The following is a 24792-nucleotide window of genomic DNA, read 5'->3' on the forward strand; positions in this document are numbered from 1 at the left end:
AGGCCCAGGTTTAGGGACATGTCAATTTTTTTTAAATTGACGTCCGCATATTGACTTCTTTTTGTTTCTTTCACTGATGCTTGAAGGTTTTCTTCTTTGCTACTTATTTTTATATCGAAATTTCCCCTCTCCTAGCTTCTCGCTTTTGAAAAAATATGGTCTTTTCTTAAGGGAATAAAACATCTTAGTGATGTAGCGTGTAGTCTTGAACACTGACTTTGCTTCATAGTTCAATATTACACGCGACATTCCTCAGATAATGTCACTCAGCTAATCTGTCTTCAGTTCGACCAGGTTAGTACTGGTAAAAAGCCGACAACTCCGCATATGAGGACAAACATTCATTATAAATGACTAATCTCTATCTGTTAAAATCAAACCATAGGAATCGTGTGATCCATTTTTTCTGTTTCAGGGAAAAAAGGGATAACAAAAGTAATGAATGCTGAAAGGTCCTTGTGGTTTGGGTTGTTTCGCGGGTCATGCTCTCCGCAAAAAGAACACAAAAAAATACGATTATGATGATAATGACAGCCTAAAAAATGGAACCGCAAAAAATTTTTCATGGTTACTCTAGGAAAGAGTCACGGTATTATTATCTCCTAAAGCATTAGACAAGAAAAGAACCATTTCCAGCTGTTTTAACGGGTTAATAATGGCTTAAGGAAATGTGAAATATAATGGCAGTTTATCAAAATACCATTTAACTCCTCGAGAAAGCATTTGATGAATTATTTATAAATTGTGATAAGAATACATGAAAGTCATATATTTGTACTGCGGAAAATACATTTTTTTAAGCAAATGAAGATCATCGCAGTATATACTCAACTTAAGCAGTTGAGAAGTAAGGCCTGAAAAAAATTCAGGCCTGAATCGATTCGATTCCCGTTCAGGCCTGAATTTTTTTCAGGCCTTACTTCTCAACTGCTTAAGTTGAGTATATACTGCGATGATCTTCATTTGCTTAAAAAAATGTATTTTCCGCAGTACAAATATATGACTTTCATGTATTCTTATCACACCTTCTCCATCTACGGGTATATAAAGAACTCACAATTGACCAGCTCCCAGTTGGCTTGATAGCTCAGTTGGTTAGAGCGCTGCACCGGTATTCGCAGAGGTCATGGGTTCGATTCCCGTTCAGGCCTGAATTTTTTTCAGGCCTTACTTCTCAACTGCTTAAGTTGAGTATATACTGCGATGATCTTCATTTGCTTAAAAAAATATTTATAAATTCTTTGTTTACCTAGACACTTCAAAGCTATGTTAAGCAATCAGTCGTAACCAGTCTAATTTTAATCTTCTTTTGTCTCCTGTCTGCTCCGGGTCAAAATTTCCCTCCAGCAATTTCCAGTTGACGTTTCATTTTTCTTCGCTTTGACGCAGACAACGGATAATTTTTCAGCAACGGTTGGAGAACTTTCCTTATTTGCCGAGAGCTGTCACTGCGTATGACGTCTTTTTTCAGGAATTACGTCATAACTGACGATTTTAGATGTTTACAAATGGCATATTGAGCAAAGTTCATTCATCCGGATATCCTGTTTTATTTCGAGAAAGAACTCCCTTAGTTGTACTCATTTCATCCACGATTGAACCGTAGAACAATAAAAGCGCGAGGTAGTCTATTTGACTTCAAAATCTGGCCAAATCAAACCAGGAGAGGTAGGAGGTAGATTTTTCTTCTAATTTTTTCAGTTTTAAACACAAATAATTGAGAACCGTTAAAATGAACATGCGCTTTGCATCCTCGATTTGTAAAGCCTCTCCTATATTATAATATCTTCTGCTCTGAACTGTAATTGACAGAGATGCGTGAAATTCACAGCCTCTCAACGTTTGTCGGTGATATCTGTTAAAAAAAGTATTAGTTACAAGATACGTAATCAATGTTGTGTTTCCTGTTTAATGACATTCGGACTTGATTTTAAATCTAGATAGCCATCAAGCTTGACTAGCGTGCTCACTTTCGTTCAGTCGCATGGCTATTAATTTTTCTCTGATTCTTAAATGTAACCAGCCGAAAACAAACAAAACTGTGTGACGTTTTGGGATGAAAATTCCGATTTAAGCGATGTTTGCAATTAATGACAAAGTACAATCAAGGAAAGACAATTACGCAGACGAAGTATTCAGGGTCAAGTAAGGATTAATGAGGTTGAATACATGAAGCACACCGCGATTCCTGGAAATGCTAAGAAACCGAACAGTTGTTAAATTTGGACACAAATGAACACTTTTGAATTTCTGGAAAAATTGGGAAAAAAGGGAAAAATGTTTGTCGTAATTCAGCAAGATTTATAGCATATGCACTCTTGAGGAGTGGCAATTGAATTGATCTTGGAGCTAACGACGAAACTGGGTTTTATAATAGTCAAGCTCGAAATAATTGTTTGTCACGGTGAGCAAACAGTTAACAGCCTAGAAAAAGACAAGAATGAAACAGTGATCGTCATGAATGATAAATATTTACATGGATTGCAAATAACGAGTGACAGATGATTTTTTTTTTTTTGAGAAAGTTACAACTCCATCAAAAAGATATTCAGCGGTAAAGAGAATCTTGATGCTCGATCACATCGATATATTGTCTCGTTAGAGAGATTTAAAATACTTTAACAGAAAATATTATAATAAATGATTCATTTTTTTACCATACCATTAAATTCATAAACTTCATATTCTATCACGCCTGTCCTGTCTGTTAAACTTCGAACTCATTAGCTTGCATGTCAAACCCAGCCAGACATAAATGTGTTTAGCTAGTGGCTGATACAAATTCAGTTTCCATGGTCACTTATTACATGGCCGGAGACTGTACTTGACATCTATTAGACATGCTCCTTTCACTGACATAACGCCCACGACATTATAACAGCCCCTGCGCGAAACATAAATTCAGTAGCATTCAACTGACATAGGGCCCAGCCGTCGCATGGCAGTGTGTGAAATGATTTTTAAAATGTATGTTTGTCTACGTTAAAGGTGGCACACTTCGCTGTAAGTATTGAGTCCATTTTGATTGTATTGTATGGAACAAATACTAGTTTCCTAAGAAATTCAAATGCTGATCGTGTGGTTGTACACAGGATGAGGCAATTATAAGATTCAAGATACATCTGTTGCAAAGGCCATATAAGACCGTCGCAAAATAACAAGCATATTTCAAAATTTTTCAGGGTGGTCCAACTCTCCCTATTTTTAATTCGTAATTAGTATGTTTGCTTGCGTGTTTGTGGAACCCTCGTGAAGTCCTTCCAGATAAAAAACTCCATTCATTACCCGGATTACGGTTACGCAAAGCCAAAACGCAAACCTTGATCGTGCAACTAGGCATGAATTTTCCGATTTTAGCTAACTCTGTTTTTTTCTTGTCTAATATCCTAAATGGCTTAGAGACAAATTGAATTGAGTTATCTTCGTAAGATGGTTTCATAAGAATTAAATAGGAATTATAATTTAAGCAAAGAATTATGACGACTTCGAGTCGCAACAGACAGACTTCAACTGAAGTGGAGCAATTCGTCACAATGGTTTTGAAACAATCCGCGCAGACAGTGAAACAATCAGTCATGAAAAAGTAGCCACTTGAATTCCTACGGCAGTTCACTGATTGGAAAGCATCAGATACTCTTTCTCTTCCTTGCAAAGCAGTCTACGAGTTTTTTGCGCAAGCTCAGCGTTAAAAAAAAATATCTGTTTGCATGGCTCGAGTGAATTATAAGTAAACCGACAGCGGAGAATGTCCTTAACGGAACGACTTATTTGGCTTTAGAAACCTATTTTTGCGTTCTGTATTTTCAAGTGTAATTCAAGCACGTTTCAGGGTGTATGGAACGTCATCATTTATTCCTTACAGCCGGCAGTGACCTGCTAATAAATTTTAGGAATTCCTTTTGCTAACACAACAATCTCCAATTAATGTCTTTAAATCTTCTAAAAGACGTTTAGAAATCTGAAAGAAGATTTCTTTTGTACAGATGTATTGTCGGCAGCTATTTAACTGAAAATCCAATAAACAATATTTACGTCTACTGGACTGAACGGTCTCGGTAAGTAGAACGGCTGAAATAATTGCGAGATTTTTCAGAGACAACGGAGACCTTTTTTTCCGGGGCGAGACGAGGAATAATACTACCCACTGAAAGAGTCATCCAAATGCTGACCGTATCTTAAACACGCCATTCTTCACACTTCTTTTCAGAGCTTGCCTTGGAAAATTGTACTTGGTCTGCGAATCCATTGCGCTTTGTTTTTTTTTGGTAAATCTTCGACGCTGAACTCTCAAATCTGTAAATTAACACCGAAAATTCAGCTGGAATGGTTCCCTCATTTATTTGGGGTTGGAAAAGACAGATAGTTTTCTCGAAAACCACGCACGACTTTAGAACGCAATGTTTAAAATCTAAACTTCCTATTTTGTACCGAAACAGCTCAAACCATACCTTTTAGAGGGATACATACTTATATAGCACACATTGAGAAGTGTTCCCCCCGCTCCATCTGAGGGCTAAACAAGGATATTCAATCTCACTGTACAAGTTCCTTTAATACAAAGTAATGCTAAAATCTTATTGGATAAGCGCCTCTTACGCTATCAGCCTACTATAATACCATTTCGATACTGAGGGGTAATGATAAGCTCTTATCATCTAAAAACCTAGTTGGTTTTTAATTTTTGTTGTTTTTGTTTTTTATTTCAATTAAGTATGTTCTTAATCGATACATAAGGGTTGTCTCTTTGACACGCTAATTAACAATATCATTCCATGTTGCCGCGTGTCTGTTCGATAATAGGTCAGATGACTTCAAAATGTGCTAAGAACAGAAAAGAGGCACGCGAGGCGCGGTTGGAGTCATTATTTGTTCTCTATTATGAGAAAAGCGTTAATGTTGTCAGTGTTAACGTCATCTATGCGTCATTCCTCCAAGGTCCTCCAATAAATCATACGTAAGAACCAATCAAATTGCGTTCATAGTTTAGCTTATCATATAATTGTAAATCGAAGTAGAAGTATATTCCTACCGTCACATGTTGGTGCAAATTATTATCAAAACTACGGTTGCACTAAGAAATTCCTATCTGGATGTGCAACTCCCAGACTGAAGAAATAAACGTTTACAAATACTGATTTTCACAAGCCACAAAAACACACGAAGAAACGGTTTGAACGGTAAAAAACAGAGTATCACATGGAAAGATAATTAGTTATCTTTTGTTTGCTTTTTTGTCGCGTCACTAGCTATTTTCGAGCAAAACCCTTAAATTACACACGCAGGGCACACCTAGTTCCGGTTGCAAAGAGTGAGCTTAGTGAATCGATCAGATTTATCATTAAAACTACATGAGCATCCTTTTGCCATTCACAATGATTTCCGACTATTGAAAGAACAATAGAAACGCAATTTGATATTTGAAGAATGTCTTTTTGCAGAAAGCTTTCAAAAGAGTTATCACATTTGTTCAAAATTTTGAAAAGCTGTCTTTCTTTCTGATGTAATCATTAGTGTAATTTCCTTTTTAGAGAGCAGTTCTGAATTGCTCTGGTCTGTTCTTGTGCATCGGTGGTTTAAAGCTTTTTTAAGGGTTAAAAATGGCGCTTGGGTGGACTCCATTCAGGTGGAGGTCGATTTTTCCTTTTCATAGTTATTGAAGTATTGTACTTTTTATTGTAGACTGTTCAATTTACACGTCTGCTCGCATACATGTTGCTGCTACTAAGCAGCTCTTTATTTGGTCCATACGTACTTCTGCGTTGTAAACGGACCAAACCGTTTTTCTTTAGATGAAGTTTATGAATAAGTTTTTAAGTTCTGTTTCAATCGGTCGCGCAAAACGTTATGACCCTTGACACGTGGCAGCCAAGTGGAGTACCCAAAGATAGAGAACTTCCTCCTTTGTACATCCAGCTTCGCGGTGAGGATGATTTTAGACGTGCCAAAATAAAACTCTTAAAGGTTACTGTGTGATAAGGGTGCAATCATTTCACGCCGCAAGGAAGTCTGCAGGGTTTGATTTCTCAAGGACAAACTGCTTACAAGTACGTTCATGTAGTACACTTTGTGAACATGTCGTAAAGCAAAGAGGTGTTAACTTCACTATGTCTCGTTTTTAAAAACAGGTTCATAAAAAATTCCTTATTTCTCTTCGGGTCGCACTAAATATAACAGTGCTTTCTAACTCGATCTAAATCCATTTCTCACCAACAATTATTAGAGTGCTTAAGTATTACGTCACGTTGCCATGGCAAATTATTTAACACCTGAAGAAATTACGGATATAGCGCCTCAGAAGTCAATGAGTATGAAGCAAGCTGAAGTATTCAGGATTTCAGGATTATGAGGAGCCCACGATGGGCTCCCGGGATTATTTATCTTCTGGCTATATCTATCCAGAAATAATTATCTGTGAGAAAGGAAAACTAAGATACAGAGGATAGCGAACTTAAAAAATTTGCTGCTAATTTTACACGGAGTCCAAATCATTATGTAGCCCTTCTAACTGCATAATTTGCGTGAAGAATTCAAGGCGAAGACTGTGTTGAGTCACGTTGTGGTTTTTGTACACAATTGTTCGAATTCAGGAACGGAAGGAAGCTCCTGGTGCTGTAACACATCAGATGGCCTGGAGACTTCTAAGAAAGTTGAGATTAGAGGCGCTTAAAAGTGCTAATATGCTTGTATTTCAGTCAGACTTAATCATTTCATCAAAACTTAGCAAAAGTAAAATGAAAGACCCCACAGATCTAACTGATGGCTTGACTCTAGAAGTGACAGCAATTTGATTATGTTATAGATTTCATATTCGACAAACAAGTGTTTTCCAACTCTTAAAATGCATGGTGTAAATCAATTGATTAAAACTGCAATATTATCTTGCAATTAATTAGGCGTCTTTTCCTGATTTCTGATAATGCTTTGTTTAATCATTATTGTGATCAAGTAGATCAAATAATCCGACTTTAGTCGAATGTCAGCTCAAATCCGGAAGTCAGTCCTTTTCCCTTTCATAGGAAATTAGATATTTATAGAAAGCGATCTGTTTTTATTTCTTAATTTCAAAGTCACCGCTTTGTAAAACAAATGACTGGATACCTACAGCGGCCCATTAACGAAAGTTCAAGAACTCTAAAAGATAACCATTATTTTGTACAAAGAGGGGCAATATCATGCAAGATCATTATTTCTGACAGTTTTAACCCAGACAGTGATAAATCATTGAGCGACCTCAAGAAATAATCACAGGTTTTAAGATTCAAATTACCTACAAGAATTCCATTGTTTTCAACTTTGAGCAATAGGAGCTCCTAAAGAGAAATACCTTGGGGTTCCGGTTTCTGGAAAGTTTGAACCGTGCGGTTATCAGGACTTTCAAGAAACTTGCCCCCAACACATTGGCTTGTAATGGCTTGTCCTACGCTGTAGAGAACATTCAGCTGACGAGACTTCGAGAATTCTTTGGGTTGACTTCTGACAGCAGAGGACTGAGCGATCAGGAGATTCCAAAACCATCGCGAAAAAAAAAAGAAAGAAAAGAATCGAGGAGTTAATGTGAGCCATAACAGATTCCATGAAATCTTTTTCGTGTGACGTCATGTTAGCCTATTATTTGAAGAAGCTTCTTAAGATTCTGTAAATTGGTTCAATAACCAAAATGATGGCAACTGATCAAAACTTTCTTGAAAAAAATTCAATGCCAGGCTATCTTTGTTCAGAATCTTTAGGTCTTGTTATTTTGAAAGTCATAGCAACCTTTATCAGGAGCTGCGCTTTTGTCGTGTAACTCTGAAAACAAATGTCAATCGACACGCAAATTGGCCTCTTACCAGATTACCTTAAACCCAAGGGTATAATGTGTAAGGGATACGTACATTCATTTTTCAATCGTATTCACAACTCATGCAAAAAGTATTTGAAGCATTCTAACTCGAAAGGTAAACAGCAAAACAGTCTCAAAAACAAGATTGATTAATTATTAAATTTTTATGCCACTCGAGAAGTTACGTAATAAAGCAATTTTGTGATCTGAAAGGATGAAAAAAATCGCACTGCATACCAGAATCTATTGTTGTGGTAACGCTTTGAAATAAACGTAAGTACACATATTGTGCTTTTCATGGAAAACAAAATGAACTGATGCTTTCTGAGCATGTGTTGGTAAACTTTGGTTACGTAGCATTTGTTCATTCGTGTGTTACCATGGCGATTTGTTTACATACGGGGGTATTTCACGTGAAATATTAGCTGATTGATAGGTTATCTTTTGTCTGTGACCTCATTTGTTGTCATTCAAATTAGCAGCCTGTCAATTTTCTGCGGTCTGTTGGAGGGAAATCAGCTCGCGCACCACAACTCACAACAGGTATTCGGCTTTTCGACGGCTCTCACTTCACCGTGAATAATTCGCCCCTGCAGATATTTTTACAATGTAGTCTTGCGTCGGCTTAGAAGCCTTATAAGCGCCACTAAGATGTTGGCTCTCGTTGATGAAGCTATCAATTCACTAGAAGATCAATTTGGATCAGGTTCAAACCAGGTGACAATTACTTTTTTATTTCATCAGCGCGTTACTATTAATGTCAACAACAGCTCTCTCATTGCTCATGGGAGGCCTTAAAGTGTTTTTAGCTCTCTAGAACTAATCGATTCAACTATGACGCTCAGATTCTCACCTTTAAGAAACAATACGCAGTCTAAGTCGTGTCTGTAATCGGACCTGCAGCCAACTTTAGTTTGACCTTCGTTACTCATGAGCAAAGATTACGACGAAAATCAAATCATCTAAATTGAGCTCTAAATTCCATTCTGACTGCTCAATTTTAAGGAAATGGGTATATAGAATCACTGCACCCATAACGATTATATTTTGTTACGCCTCTTCCCACAGCGATATGATTCGTAATGGACTGCTCTAATTTGCAGCGATAGAAATTTACCCATTTCAAAGATTTCAACGGAGAAGTCAGAACTTGGGATATCAGTTCATTTCGATCGCTATGTACAGATCACATGTAGAATGGATTGTTGTTCTTGTAGACTATTGTTGGATTTACAGTAAAAATTGCTAATTATTACTTGAAATTTTCAGAATTTAATTAGTCTTAACAAACTGCCATTTTGCTGTCTACTTACAGATGTCACTAGATGCTCAGCAACGCATTGTGGGATAGTTTTTCCCGGCTATGCTAAGAAGCAGAGATCAGAACGCTAATGGGGTGACACAGGGAGGAGTGAGGAAAATATCCGCGTCCAGAAAATTTCACGAGAGTCGTAAGATCGAGCCAACGGATAACCCTCGAATGGCGAACAGGCATCTTAACGGGAACGCTAAACATGACATGCTGAACGGCCAGGTGCAGAAAAGATCTACAACTTCTTTGGACCCACATAGTTTCGTCGAAGCCGCGACGTTGCTCGGTAGTGTGGGGTCTCTCAAGGCAGCTGAGACAACTGAAAGAGTTCGACGAGGGAGCACATCGTACGAAGAGGATGTGTACAAAGGCTACCCTTTCCCGTTTGAGAATTTGGTGTTTGAAGGCGGTGGAAATAAAGGAATGGCTTATGTTGGGGCTCTGCAGGTATTTTTTTTTTAATTTTTTAGGCTTAAATTTTGTCGTTCTGCTCTTTGTTTTGACTTGTGATGATCACGGATTCCTTCGCTACCGTGTTTTGATCAGCACATTTCTCAACTGTTTTCTTTTCACCAAGTTACTGAGCTTTCGCTTCCGGGGTTGTGTTATTCCGATATTTATTGTTAGTTTGTGTTTGTTAGGCACAAGTTTTCTACAGTCAAAATCTTCACTGACTTGTGTACGTAAGTGATTGTGAATTCCTTTGCATATGTCAGGCCAATGTTAGATTCTCTTTGGCCCTCTAAACACCCTTCCTGTTCAAATTACGCTCTCAAACTAGGCTTTGGTATTGAAGAACACGTCGATTAACAGAGTGAAGCTAACGATTTCAAGTTGTGACTTCTAGATGGAAGTTCTTGAAATTTCGTGGCGAGATTTGACGTAATCTTATTCTTCAGGCGTAATATATTACAGTGATATTTACTCTTCCGCAGAAAGTACATTGATATTCTTTGACGTTTTAAGAAAATCAAACTGCTCCAAGAATAATCAGCAATCAGGATGTGTTATGTTAATTCCGTCGAAGAGAAACTAGTCTGTAATGCAAGAGATCGAGGTAGTTGAAGATGCCCACGAGTAAATTTTACACGCAGTCAAACTGTTCTTTGTTTAACATAAATATTTAACAATGGGATTGTGCGCGAGGGCGAACATTTTTACTTGACGAAAGAGATAATCTGAACTTGTTATGGTTTAGTGTTAATATTTTCCTTAAATCGGACCGACACAATAACATGTTTTAAAGATCATTAACTATTTAATGGCTTATCAGGGATTTTTTTTGTATTTTTAAAATGTATTATTCGTGAAAATATTGAACAAGTTTCCTAACATAATATAAGCGTGAAATTTACTTAAAAATACGGGTCAGGATTTGATATATCTAGACATTTTGTATAATGGTACTTGAAGTAACTTTTTTGTGGTAATTTTTATAAATACTACATTATTTTCAATTTCATTTGAAATGTTTTTCAGCGCGACTCATTGAAAATGCATATCATTAAGATTCAGTCTCCTAGTGAGATGTTTGTTATCTTATTAGTTACGTGTAGGTTGGCACGATATGGAATATATTCCGCAGCAAATCTTTTAGTTAGTCGGAAATGAGTTGCATCAAATGAATCAATAATTGCCTTTGGGATCTATTCCTTTTGTTGTCAAAGTTGAAAAAGCCAAAAATCAAGTTATGCATCATCAATGTGCTTTTGAAATACAGGTGTTAGAGATGTCTGGTGCCACTTGCAAATTTGTCTGCATATTGCATTTAATGCGCAATACTTAGTGTTCTCCCTTATTTCAACCATGATAGGCATGATAAATTTTCAGACCAGGACAGTAATCCTTTTACCAGTTGAATTTTGAAGAATTTTAAATGCTACATACATTCTTTCAATTTTTTTTCTCTATTTTTTTAATTTGACACTTTTCTCTCTAACATGTGGGTGTCCTGCTCTTTTGTGCTATAATTTCTTTGCCAAGCATCATGTATCATTAGGTGCACAGCATTAATCAGAAATGACTGGTAAGAGTTTTGCAATGATTGCTCTATACAAGAATAGTGGATACAGATTTAGGACTAGTCTCTAACATAGCTTTTCAGATTTTTCCTTGATTTTATCATTGTTTCAATTTCCTCTTTTATAGTTAAGAACACTGATGGTTTGATTCTAATCCAATTATGTGTTTTGAACTAGAAGTTTCTCTTTCACTTTAATCCTAGTGTAACCTTATTCCTCTTCTACAGGTTTGCAGAAAGAAAATTCTTTCTGCTCTCTAATCTCAGATATCGTCTTAGAATCTTTTTTTTTTTCCAGAAAGTCAATCAAAGTTGTTTTCATGGTTTAAGCAATTCTAAAAGGGTTGAAAAGGGTTGACATTTTTTAATTATTTTTGAATTATTGATTAGTTAAAGCTACATTTTGCATAAAATCAGTTACCATAAATGCTTCAAAACTTTGTTCAGGTTTAGAATAAATTAAAACCTATTGTAGGCCAAAACCTTAAGATTTCTATGCTGTATGGTTGGGTCATACAGGCAATTTCAAGGGGCATGTAACTTCTATTGCTTCTCCTTAGTTCTGTTGCAGCAAGTGGTAAGGAGTAAGTCTGTTCCTCACAAATGGGACACTTGTCAATCACAGATTACCTCCTGCATTTTGTCAGGTTTCCATGACAGGTTGCAGATACCCAGTCCTGAACAGAGTGAGGCTTTGTGGGTGTAAAAGTTGTCTCCTATGGTAGAAAACACAACACAATGACTTGGAAAGAGCTCAACCTTTAACCCCTCAGTCTAGAGTCTTCCATGTTAAACATCCAGCCTTTGTGTCTCGCACTCTTATCCAGATTAAACTGTTAACAAAGTCACCTTTCCTAGCAGCTCATACAGTACTGTCCTGTAGATAGCCTTTTCACTTATAAATGGGAGTTTTCCCTCTCAGGGGGCTAGTTGTGACCATTGCTCATTAGAAGGCATAAAAAATGTGAAATAGTGTACTATTCTGAGACCAGAAAAACTGTCATGTTTAACAATGGATTGTTGCTAATTAACAGGTGCTAGAAAATGCCGGAATCATGAAGAATGTTAAACGTGTAGCTGGAGCAAGTGCTGGGGCAATCATTGCAACTCTTATAGCTCTTGGCTATGACTCCAGTGAGTTAAGGGAATTTCTGGAACAAGATCTTCGCAGGATCTTAGTTGGTGAGCTTCAGAGTCCATTTTCATTTGATCATGTAGTTCAGAACTAGCAAGAGTATTGATATTGCAGTGATTAGAACACTCACCTGGCAGTACACTTGGGATTGTATAAATTTGGAGTCTTCTCCCCTGATGATGGTCTTCACAATTTCTTTCATTTATCAGAAAGAGGAGAAACCTTTTGTTTTTCAATCATGCTTCAAACTGATGCATGTTTGTGGTAAAAATATGTGTATATGAAGATTTTGAATTTAATGCAACATTTTTTTTTAAGCAAAGTGCAAGCCATTGAATTAAATTCTTTACCATGTTCTGATACTGAAACAAAAGTTGCTTATAACAATTCAGTGACAATGAAGGACTAACAAAATTTCCAGCAAAAGAGAGGAGATATTTTTATCCTTCAACCTTGGTTTTCAACTATATTTTAATTAATGTAACTTTTTTCTGCCAACAGATCACACTTGTGGATATTGCAGTCTTCTTCCAAACTTACTGAAAGGTTTTGGTTGGAATCCTGGCAAGAGAATGTTACGATGGTTTGGTGAACAACTTAAAGAGAGAACTGGCGATGGGGACATCACTTTTAAGGAAGTAAGTTGCAGCAACAATTTGCTAATCAAGATGTTTAGGTTTATTTTGCTGTGTAAATGATCTTTGATTTACAGCAAAAGCTGGACAATTATTTCAAAAGTGTAATTTATGGAAACTTAAATGAGTTGTTTGTACTTATGTATTTATTTTCGGGAGGAAAGGTGATTTTCTTTCTTTTGATTTATCACATTTAGAGTTCATGTATGAGAAAGGTTTGAAGGGAAGCTTTGCATTTAATTAATTAATCTTCATTATTCTTCTAGGTGTGGGAAAGATTTGGCAAGGAGCTTTGCATAGTTGTTACGAATCTAAATCAGATGTCAGTGGAATATTTTCACCCAAAGACCACGCCAAATACACCAATCAGAAGAGCTGTCAGAATGTCAGTTGCACTTCCAGGTGAGACTAGAAAGAGGATAGCAAAGGGGGGGCCTCGTACTGTTTCATGCATAAGTTTTAGAAAATTAACATGTTGAGTGTACTCAAGGTTACTTCCTACCTTCGCGGGTGTCCTTCGGGAAAAAATTTGTACGCGCGCTAGTTTCACTTAAATCCTAGCAAACTATATATCAGAAGAAAGCTCAATAAATGCAGTTTACGATAGAAATGTAATTTAACCGAGTTTTCCTTTAAGGAAGTGTCGGGAGCCGGTAAGGTGTGAAACGACCGAGGGTTCCTCTATTGAATTTATCGGGTATCGGATGCCGCAGCACATGCAAAATGGCTGTATCTAAATCTGGAGTAGCCAAAAATATGCGAGGCGTGTTGCGTAAATGGACGCCACAAGACAAATATTTCGAATATCAAAATTTCCCGACACACTTTCGTTTGTTATTATGCCTGGGAATGTTTTGGCGAAATCTGACGAAAATCGGTCATATCTCTATACCCTACAAATTCACTCAAAGTGGATGTATTCCTCCCAGAATCATATGCGAGATTTTAGCTCACAAAGGTTAGTGGACAACTCACGCCACGCCAGGAGATTATGTGGCCTCCTGAAACCGCAAACTTATGGGACAACGGGACCTTCTGGCGTCAATGACGGTGGATCAAGATTTCCTGGGAAAGTAGCCCATTTCAGACACGTTTTTTAATCTTGATCGTTCAGTAGAGCGTTGAAAAGGATGACACAATAATGGAAAATTGCTAATGGCAAAGGAAAACCCCGCGGCAAAAATGGATAAAACGGAAAATGTGCTGAGAAGCAAGACAAAGAATCGTCACTCAGCTTTCACAATTACAGTTTGAGGCGATTGTCAATGATTTTGTATCATGGCTGGTACTTGTAAAAATAAAAGGAAACCTGGTTTTTAACTTTATGTATGACAGATTTTGGTTTTACGGCGACTTCTTTGTTCGAAATCTGGACGCCAGCACGGAGCTCCACCAGTACCAGTCGCTCTCCTAAAGGATTGTTTTCCTTTTCTTGACGGAATGGTTCTCTTTCCTTATCCTTTGGGCCCTTTTTTTTTCTTTTTTTACCAAGGACTTTCTTCCGCTTTTGATTTTTCCGTGGGCAAATATTTTCCCAAAAGCAATGAGCTTCCACGTGTGAATTTTGTCAAATGCGCGATGTAAACAAAATATGCAAATAACATGAAAAACGAGGCCCAAGATGAGCCTCCCCCAGGGGATTCGCTCATGAACGAGACTACGACACCTTCCTGATTTATTAACTCTCGTTTGAAAATACGTTTTTCTAATTAACTCGGGTGTTTTAAAGATTTCTGAATTTTTTTTACGAAAACGTAAGGTAAATGTTTGAATTCAGTTTAATCCAATAAAAGAAAAAACTATTTTTTTCGGCTCTGGAAGTAACCTCAAAAAATTATTTCATGCGTCACAAATTTAAAAGGGAAAACTTCAAATCTCCCCTTACCCTGCCTTTCTGTAGCATTCATATGTTATATGTTAATTTAGGGCTTAATCAAATGTCACTCATAATATCTTTGCTGCCTTCTAGAAATTTTATTTACAGTGCATCACATGCACATGTCATGGTTTTGGATCAGTCATAACTTAATGTGACAGCACCTGTCCTTAGATGTGGTAAGGATTTGTCCTTCCAAAAGGAACAACTGAAAGTTTTTCCCTTGTTCTGCTTTGTCTGAGCAAAATGGTTACAAGATGAAGTTAATTACTAATGATTGAAGTTGAGGTTGCAACATGTCTTAAAGCTTTTTGCTTGCATTGTAGGAGTGTTCCAGTGTGTTCGTGAAATAAACAATGATTATGAAGACGTCTATGTTGATGGAGGACTTCTGTGTAACTACCCAATCCATGCATTTGATGGTATGTATTAGAGGAAGGTGGTAGGTTTTATCACCCAGATAATAGCAGCATGTATGTTAGTCAACATGTATGTCTGAGACTTTGCCTGCCCTTGTATCAAGTGGCCCATCCAGCCAGAATATCGCAATACCCCTTGTACATGTATAAAGTAACAAGGAGTATTGTTACTCCACCAGATGGGATTCTAATCCATTGTAAGTCACCCTTCAGCATTTCATTAGGCTCCACTAGTTTACTTGGTACCCATGATTGGATCCTCTCCCCCCCCCCCCCCCTCCTTTTTTTCTCTTTGAAGGATTTTTAGGAGGTCTTGGAATACCCCCACAAACCCCCAACCACACCTCAACCCCCCTCCCCCTCAAACCTCATATTTCCTATATACAATTTACCAGTAATTCTTGGGAGTAGAGAAGCACTGGGACTGGTTAAGGCTCATACCCAATCCTCTGACTGGATTGGATAGAGGAAACCCTTTATCTCTTTTTAACCTGGAGCACTACCTAGTAATTGCTCGACCTTTTCTTTTAAACATTTCTATTGCTATTCGTTCTCAATAATGTTAAAATTTCCCCTCTCCCTTCGTGCTCAGGTTGGTGGCTTTCCATGGACCCTAAAGACACTTTTTTCAAGAAGCTTCAACCTCTGGAGGATTTTGCAAAACTCTTTGAAAAGTCCGAGAGGTTTGGGAGTTGGAACCAGAAAACATTAGGAATAGTCCTGGTAAGTGAACAGGAAACTTCGCAAATTTTCGAAACCTAACGGCAGATCTATATTTACATTATGTTCACACTACAGGGCAAATTTCAATTGAATTTTGAAGTAATAGGCATTTCTTATTTGTGCCCTTCCAGGAGCCCGTTGATAATAGCAATTCATGAGACCAAATTTGAGATAGAGGAAGAAAACACAAAATTGAAAATGGTGATGAAACTGCCTTTGAGACCCCTATTATTTTCGGCTTTTAAATGATCGGCTGGACAATTTTCACAAATTGTGAAAACTTTTGAAGATTCCACCGAGAAAATTGAAGAAAATCAAAGGCAAAGCCAAGTTATCACTGGCGAGGGCCTCCCTTCGTGGAGCCTTAGCTTGATAACGATAATCATTTTGATAATATTTACTACAGCAAACAATAGTCCGAACCTTGCTCATTGCCTTTTGACGGTTTTTAGTGACCTTAGAAAGAGGAAACATAAACATTTTCTTGGAAAACATTACGCTAGCGCGCGCGCCAACGTTGGGCAAAAACCCTCTAGAGCCTCCTTAAACACACTCTATCAAAATACATTCTTAAATGTATCTTGTCTTACATCTTAAAATTTGCCTTTTATCAATTTGCTTTTCAGTATTCTCATACAGAGACCGAGTTGATGAAGACATTGCTCACAGAGCGAGAAGGAAACAAACCTCCGAAACCACCTGTCACCAAACTTGCGAAGTAAGCTAACTACACAATCATGTAGCTTTTCTTTTCTACAACTTACACTTAACGAAAAAAACTTGTGCCATCTTCTCAGCAATTAAGTCACAACAATCAACCAATTTCTGAGCTCAACCTGCTGCTTCGTAGCTAAGCCTAGAAGTCGCGCACATCTAGTAGGCGTCGGTTCGAATCCCGTTGAACCCAGAAGTTTTCAAGCTTTCCTTTCGGTAATTTTTTTAAATTACGGTTCACCTGCGAAGACCATTTTGTTGCTTTTTAATGAATATATTTGTTTTGTTTTTTCTTTTTTTTCACTTTCTTCGTCTCCTTTTGAATATGTCTTTTCATCTGATCTTCGGGAGTGTTTGCTTGCGAGCAGGCCCTCATTCTTCGCGCTTCGGGACGAGTGTTTCTTCGCCCGAAGGAAAGTATGAGGCTTTTGGCAACGCGAGTCGATGGGAGGCCTGCTGGGGATCTAGCACTGAAAATAAAGCCAGATCCTCGACAAAAAACTTGCCGACTCGTCTCAACTCTTCCCGTGGGCGGAGAAACGCGCGTCCTGCAGTGCTGATATTGAGAACTTACTCGTATTCTACTGTTGTGTTAACTTTGTTTTGACATTACAACACTTTCCTGCGGTTACATGTGGCTAAACTTTTGTTCATAAAATCCTGTATAAATTCATGGAAGAATTCTTTGTGACCCCAGCTTTAGGCTGAGAAACAAGTAAACTGATTAGAGAACTCATAAGTGATACACGACCTGCCAACTTTTTTTTTGCAGGCAAAGGCTGAAATTACAGCATCAACAGGCCATTATGCACCAGGAACACGCCACAATGGTCAAAGCTGTTGGCAGATTCATGGCGGTGCGTATCTTTTCCAAATTGTAATTTGAAATAAATCGAATATTCCTCGTCGCAACCTCTGTATGTCTACTGCGTGTAGAAATAATTTTCATGCGCTTCTTATATTACAGGAATTACAAAGAAACAATTTAGACGAAGACAGCATTATCAATTTAAAGGAACTGAGAGGAGTCTTCAAGAACGTAAGTTACATGTAATTAGAAATTCTACATCCACTAAGGTTTCCTTTGCATTTTCCGGATACATTTCTGTAACTCGACAATTATAATTCCAAAGGAAACTGCCGCACTGTGACTGCTACTGTGTTACTATTATCAAAAATGGCATTTTGAATTTTGGAAATGTTGATGTTTCGAGTAGGAACCTATTCATGGAGCAAAGAAGGGCATACTAGCCAACGAATACTGTCGAAATCCGTCGCCGATATCGGCAACTGCGGAAATCAGTGAGGTCGACGAAAATCGCCATCGATGCACCGACACCTCGTCTTTTTCGCCAAATGGCGCTGTTTACTTAAAAAATGAGCTAGTAATTCACCTGGTTGGTTGATATAGGTGAGATAACCAACCAGTCATTTTTCTTACCCTCTGATGCAGCACAGCAGTGTATTTAGAAACTGATAACCTAGTGAATCACCGGCTTAATTATTTTATGCAAAAACTCATCCGCGCAAGCTCGTTAACGGTTTCAAACGCATATTTTCTTTAAATGCAGCCTTTGGAGTTCACCAGAGAAGATGCAGAGTTGTTATTTGGACCAGACGCCGATTACAAAGCTGCCTTTGAAGAACTGGACACGGACGAAGACGGCGAGGTTAGAAATGCTTTCTGCTTCATGTGCCTTGCTGAAATCTTAACCCTTTACACCATAACGTGGATATTTACATTTCTCGTGGTACTGACAAGGAAAATTTGTTGGACAATCAAGAGGTTCTTTAGTTGCTCTATTATCGCGACCTTAATTAATGTTTGATTCAGCGGTGATAATGTAAGGAGAAATTAGGTCCCAGTCTCTCTCAGGAGTCAAAGGGTTAAGTTGCGGATTAAACAACTTGGTGAGAGGTCGCTTGTATTTACGTCTCTAACAACTGAGACATACAAGTACGAAACTAATAAATAAGTTACCAAACAGCATTTCATTAAGCCTCCCTGGCAATTTCTCGGTACCCAATTATACTTCTGAGTGGAGAGAGACACTTGGAAAGTAAGGTTTATTGCCTACGAATACAACACAATGACCCGGCCAGGGGTCTCGAACCCAGAATTTTTACCATGCCATAGAGATTTCAACGGCAAACGCAGTCAGTGCGATACACGAGACTTCATTCATTTCAATTGGCTTTTAATAAGCTTTTTGTGGTCTACGATCTTGATAACGTTTTCAAAACAATTTTGAAGTGTCGATGAGTTAAAATTCATGAAAAAGACTGTAAATAAAGGTATAAAAACATAAAAACGTTCGTAAGAAGCTGGAAATGTCAGCGATCCTAGTCTCGGCGGGGATAAGATCGCAACACACTTTGGGAAGGTTAGGTGTAACGAAATACCGCTAGATACACGACAGTTTTTCTTTTGCAATGTGATTGGCTGTTTTTTTTTCCATTGCATGGTTTCTAAATGGGCATAGACTGACTTTGGACGTGCTTTTGTGGAATTAATGGAAAGTGTTACAGTAGTAGTTGTCGTTTTAAGCGAAATACACGGTAGTACTAAATCGTAGTCGCTTTTATTTCCGATGTGTTTTGCTAGGTATATAATTCACAATCAGTGGACTCAGTATGGTTAACTTTTTTGCAGATCACGTTTCAAGAATTAATGGCATTTATCGAAAAAAAGGGAGTAAATCTACAAACAAGATTCTTGGGTTATGCTAGAAAGGATATCAAACACTTAGGAGAGTTTATACAGACGTTGCAGGTAAGAAAGTGATTGTTTTTTAATTGTGTACCCCTCGTACATCCTCGTCCACTACCACTAGGTTTTTATTTTATACTTTGATTCTGATTTTACCAAAATCTTACTTAATAAATTTTCCTTATTCTGCTCTTCAGACTGCGTTATCAGTGAATGTGAAAAGAGTCTATGTAGAGGTGAGCGACGATCATTTTTAATCGCTACGTAGATCATTTTGACAGTATTTTTATAATTTTGAATTGAAAACATGTTTATATTTTGTGTTTCTTCCTTTGTCTTTCAGAAAAAAGACGTGGAAAGAACTATTGGTATCGACACGGACTACATCGAGACGAACGACTTTAACCTAGAACAAGCTGACAAATGGTTCCTCATCGAAGTAAGGCATCAATCCTATTTCGTTCTTGGACCAGATATTCGTCCTTTTATCTTTAAAACAAATCTATTTTTTTCATAGCAACTTTTCGATGGAGTGTAGAAAACTCTCGCCATTTTCTCAACCAATCAAATCGAAGGCTGATAAACCAATCCCAACTTGGTCACTCGTGTTTTCCCGCGCTTTAGGCAGGTTGCCTGTTTTACCACGAGTTCTCATCGGTTAATGATGATGTTAACCTTTGTTCCAATTGGTAGTTGTGATTAAGTCGAATTTTCTTTTCTGACACTTAAAAATTAAATTTAAAGTTAAAATTGCTATGTGGCAAAATCAACATTGAAACCGAGTCAATGCAGCTATTTCATTTATAGAATGTGGGGTTTGCACACTTTGCTTTGCCTTGCTGGCTCTGCTTAATTGAGTGACTTATCTAACTTTTTACATCTTTCTCTAGTCTGGTAGAAGAGCAACGAAAGCGTTTCTGAGGGAGTACACACTACGCGGTGTTAGGGAGAAAGAGAAGCAGAACATTCGAAGAATTTCTAACCAAAAATCCAGCGTTACAGTGCGGGTCAGATGCGCTAATGATTCACCGGACACACATGACAAGCCACGTGATCGTACAGACTCAACAAATTCAACCATCGACAAACAACGACGGTCGGTGTCTTCGGTAGCATCTTTAGAGACGAACTTTACCACGGAGGGTGCTCGAAAAGGCTCGGGTGTTCGGTTACCTCCGCTGTCACACGAGAAGGGGGGGCCAACGTGGGTAAACCCTCCTTCGAGTGAAAGATTAGGATCTGGTGATAGCGTAACTAGCACGCGAAAAGTTGACGTGGACGTGGGACGAAGTCCGAGGATCGGCGGCCGAGTTACAGCCAAAGTCGGTGATTTAAGTGGTAGTTAGTTTTATTTATTGCGTTTTAAAGGCTGTTTGACCAAGTTGAGGAACAGCTTCGGTAAACGTTTATGACGCGATCGTAGTTTCGCCGCATTGGCGACGCAGGTAAATAAGGTGTTACAAAGAAAATTCAATATTCTTCTTTGCATCAACGATTTTTCATGCAATGTTTGCTGCAATTTATGCAGCGAATTTACATTTAGAAGAAGTCACTCCTACAAGTAAGTTAGAGGTTTTTTATTCAACATATGCAGCTTTGCGTCTGAAAGTTATGGAGGAGTGAAATGCGTCACATCACAGGCGGCCCAAGCTCTAGCTCTGAGATAATCATCTTGCGAAATAAGATTCATGGCGAAATTATAAGAATGTGTATGGAAATATTTACGACTCCTCTTACGAATTAAAAAAATACAGTCCATTTCTCAATAAAAATACCTGACCTTCTACAGTGCACCGCTTGTTATCTGACCGCTTACCATGATGAAGAGGACCCAGGTTAGCGAGTTATTCATTTCTAAGTTTATTACGTACATAAGAGAAGCTTCTCTTGTGAAAGTGATAGGATTTTTTTATTCCTAAGAGCGATCGTAAATATTCCCAGTATTCCCAATATTCACATACAAACTCTAATAAATTCGCTGACTCTTATTTCGCAAAATGATCATCTCACAGCGGGAGCTTGGGCCGCCTGTGGTCACACGAGACCCTCCAATTACATAATATCAGTCCAATCAGTCGGCACCTAAATGATTATCACTGCGAAAACAACATCTCTGTTTTCAGAGGGGTGGGGTGGAGTTTAGAAGAGGTTGATGTAAATTTTGTTTATTTTATATGTAAACATACAACGTCAATATAATATGTACAGGTGTAGAGTCGGTAGAGCAGTTACTACAGTTGTTATGAAGGAAAGTTACCGCAAGTTCGTTTTCGGGATCTCTTCTCGTCTCACTCATCCCAACCCCTCTCTTCATTCCTATCGGATAACATTGGGAGACAGGGAGAGATCCTGGTGACCAGGTTACGTTGATGATGGCTTCTGTGTGGCTGGGGGATGGGGAGAGGTCGAATTCTCTTAAAGCGAGTGAGAGAGGGTAAGTGAGGGTATACATAGACTTGTCTTTAGATCGTCATTAAAAAACTAGTTTAGGCCTGTTGAAATGAATTATTTGGTTATGCTGTAACAAATTGGCATTGTTTGGTCGTTAATGCCCTGATCAAAGCGAAGCTTCAACATTTTACCGCGGGCAATCAACATGCATTTGACTGTCATCCGTACTTGGAATTAACGAATTTGGATCTTGCCTGGGAGAGGTGGGGAATTGTGAACTGAAATTGTCAAGTTTTTTTGGCTGAATACACGTGTTTTATCATTAAACGTGGAAGTGTTCAAGGTAAAATGTACACTTTGGCAATCGAGTAGCTCAGAAGAAAAGGTCTGCAAGGTCTGATCTTCCTTTTAGATTAAAGTTTGACCATCAAATCCAGCATTTGGATGTGGCATTTAAACACAAGCTGCTCGAAAGGATGTTGAAGATTCGAATTGACGCATAAACTGCATTTACACTTAAGTCACTCGTGTATTTGGTGTTTTGGTCACACACTGTTGAGGGTTACATATTTTGCTAAATTTATTTGTACGTCTGGGTCAGCAAGATTGTGGAAGTAGAAAGTGGCGTTTTAAAGTTAAACTGCAAAATGACTTGTTACCACAATAACGACCTAACTTCAGGTTCGTTATTTTTAAAGCTTGAACGCTGTGAGCCCTTTCCGACCTCCTTCAAGGAAGTTGCAAATTCGAGTCTCTCTCCTGGAAATAATGTGACTTGCAACTTTGACTTGCAACTTTGACTTGCATTCGGAATTGTTCGGGACTCGTCGTACTCTAATCTAAAAACATTGGATCAGGTCGGGCTTTCAATTATCGTCAATCGGCTGTGTTACGGTTTGATTTAAGTTGTAAACATGCAGGCATTGAGCTGAATGGAATCCTGGGACAGAAAAAAGTTTGTCACCAAGCTACCAGGATGTGAACAGCAAACGATCTTAGAATTATTCAAATATAATGTTATTTAAAATCAGGTAAAAAATTGATTTGTAAATGGATTATCTTTTTCAATTATATGATCATTTATTATTTCACATGTTCTTTTTGACGTTTGAAAGACTTATTTTTTTTAACAAGAAATAAAATATTTATTTTTGGAGAGTGTTTGTTGGTATTTAATTGTAATCGACATTCTCTGCCACGAATGAAATCAATTTACTTCCCAGGGAATTTCAGACTTTTGGACCATGCGAACCTCTAATTCCTTGGGGAAATTTCTCCCGTCCCCCCTTTAAAGAATGTTCACTTGGGGAGCGAACGGAATTTTTTTCCCAAAGAATCTAAATGTAGCGTCTTGATGAAATTGGATTGTACTCTCTTGCTCACATCTAAAGACTGCTTTCTTTGAATGTGTGGAGGATACTTCTACTGGAGAAAGTTTTAACCCAAAGGAAGTGGATGAAACACACTCCCTTTGGAACGTGTTAGTAAGAAACTATGATAGTATATTAAATTCCCTCTTGAAAACGTATAAAGTAGACTGCTATTTGGGACAGAAAAGCTACATGGCTAGGAACGCAGGAAGTACACCACTGTGGTGTGCAGAAAAAAGTGTACCTGTTTGCAGCAAAATTGGCCAGAAGTAAATAAAGAAACCTCTGGACTCTTAGTCCATGTGAGATCGTCGAACCTTGACTTAAAGAGCATGTGGTAAAGCGGGGAGGTACTTCCGACCCGAGTTCGGTTAGCTTGATGAAAGACTGACGCTCGGCCAACAAGCTGTATTTACTATTGCAAAAACCTTTTTCAAACCCAAGATCCTTATATCAACTCTCCTTCTTGTCTCCTAACTATTTCTTTCAACTTTTAGTTATGAGAATTTGGTATTTACATGAAAAAGTTTCCCCAAGTTGACCCTTTTCTTTCTTCTTGAGTATGTACTGATACTGTATGGAGAAATTTTACTCTGATCACTCCTTGGTCTTGTCACAGGCGTGGTACATGGGAAAAATCCTGAGTCCCTATGAGGAATCCATTTCACACTCCAAAGCCCTACCACTGAACCTCAGACTCTATGGTGAGCAAGGCCCATTGCGACTCGCGCATCCCGCATACTTCTGGGATCAGCAATGTCGATACCGTCATGTTTTGTCGGTAGAATAAGTAAGAGGGTGCGGAATCCGAAGGTCTGAGGTTCGATACCTCATGGGTACTCAGAATGCTTTCTTTGTCTCACGCTCGTGACGAGACGAAAAGACAGTTCTCTATGTCTTTACCGCGCTCGACTCGAGCGGGATTTGCGCCTAGAAAATGTAATTTCTGACGGTTGAGTGACTAGGAACGAATTAGTCGGAAATTACTATTCTGATGGCACGATTGAGAGGTTTTAGCATTCTCAGGGGAGAGTTTTGAGTATTTAATGTTTTAGCGGGGAATATTAATCATTCTAGCTCAGTCAGTCTTTCTGTTTGCTGTCAACAATTTAGTTAAATTTTTTCTATGGAGTATGGGTTTGTTTGTACCTCTTCCCCGAGGTTCCGTGCCACTGCATTAGATGGGGAATACGTTTCCACATATTTTTTGGCCACATCTAAAGAGTGGTTTTTTAGTGGTTTTTCGTATCTGGCGTGGTACACTTAATTTTTCAAGCTTTTCAAGTTAGACTTGCTAGCATATTCTGTGTTGTAATAAGTATATGTTACGTCACATTGTTGTTGTCGGATGACTGACTGACTGACCATTACGTCACATTGTTGTTGTCGGATGACTGACTGACCATTCCTCAATAAACTATTTCGCATTGAATGTTTCGTGATAGTGTAGTCAGAATTACTTTTATTGTTGCAGGATTAAATGAGTTGAACTCATCTTTTCGTGCTTTATTATCTGACTGCAACTCTTCACCTCAGAGTCGGTGGCCTGCACTTTGCAGCTCGGTAAATATTCACCCCTAGCCACCTCCACTTCGGTGAGTATTACTTAAAAAGTGGAAATATGCTTTTCTTTCTTTTCTACAATTCACTACCCTTAAAAATCTC

The 24792-nt window shown here is 38.2% G+C and overlaps 1 protein-coding gene and 1 long non-coding RNA gene across 4 annotated transcripts; one reads left to right on the forward strand and one right to left on the reverse strand.

The window, feature by feature from the left end:
• The first annotated feature begins 1568 nt into the window (after positions 1–1568).
• On the forward strand, positions 1569–22915 carry LOC113678654 (uncharacterized). 3 transcript variants are annotated; one of them, XM_089182218.1, is made up of 15 exons: positions 1569–1668; positions 9138–9581; positions 12189–12336; positions 12791–12927; positions 13191–13326; positions 15127–15222; positions 15812–15942; positions 16569–16660; positions 17429–17513; positions 17624–17695; positions 18228–18326; positions 19310–19429; positions 19564–19602; positions 19710–19805; positions 20257–22915. In XM_089182218.1, the coding sequence occupies exons 2-15, from the start codon at positions 9186–9188 to the stop codon at positions 20710–20712; spliced, it is 2103 nt and encodes a 700-aa protein (XP_089038344.1). In that variant the 5' UTR covers positions 1569–1668; positions 9138–9185; the 3' UTR covers positions 20713–22915. The 3 variants fall into 3 exon arrangements, with proteins under 3 accessions (XP_089038344.1, XP_027051351.2, XP_027051352.2); XM_027195550.2 differs by lacking the exon at positions 1569–1668 and adding an exon at positions 2858–3003; XM_027195551.2 differs by lacking the exon at positions 1569–1668 and adding an exon at positions 8311–8539.
• On the reverse strand, positions 5635–7835 carry LOC149040096 (uncharacterized). The gene is made up of 3 exons (XR_016179699.1): positions 7756–7835; positions 7325–7487; positions 5635–6638 (listed from the first exon to the last, which is right to left on the reverse strand). It is a non-coding gene; the product is annotated as an uncharacterized LOC149040096 (long non-coding RNA).
• Positions 22916–24792: the final 1877 nt, after the last annotated feature.

This window comes from Pocillopora damicornis, chromosome 9, assembly GCF_964200805.1.
Source record: "Pocillopora damicornis chromosome 9, jaPocDami1.2, whole genome shotgun sequence".
Taxonomy (NCBI): Eukaryota; Metazoa; Cnidaria; class Anthozoa; order Scleractinia; family Pocilloporidae; genus Pocillopora; species Pocillopora damicornis.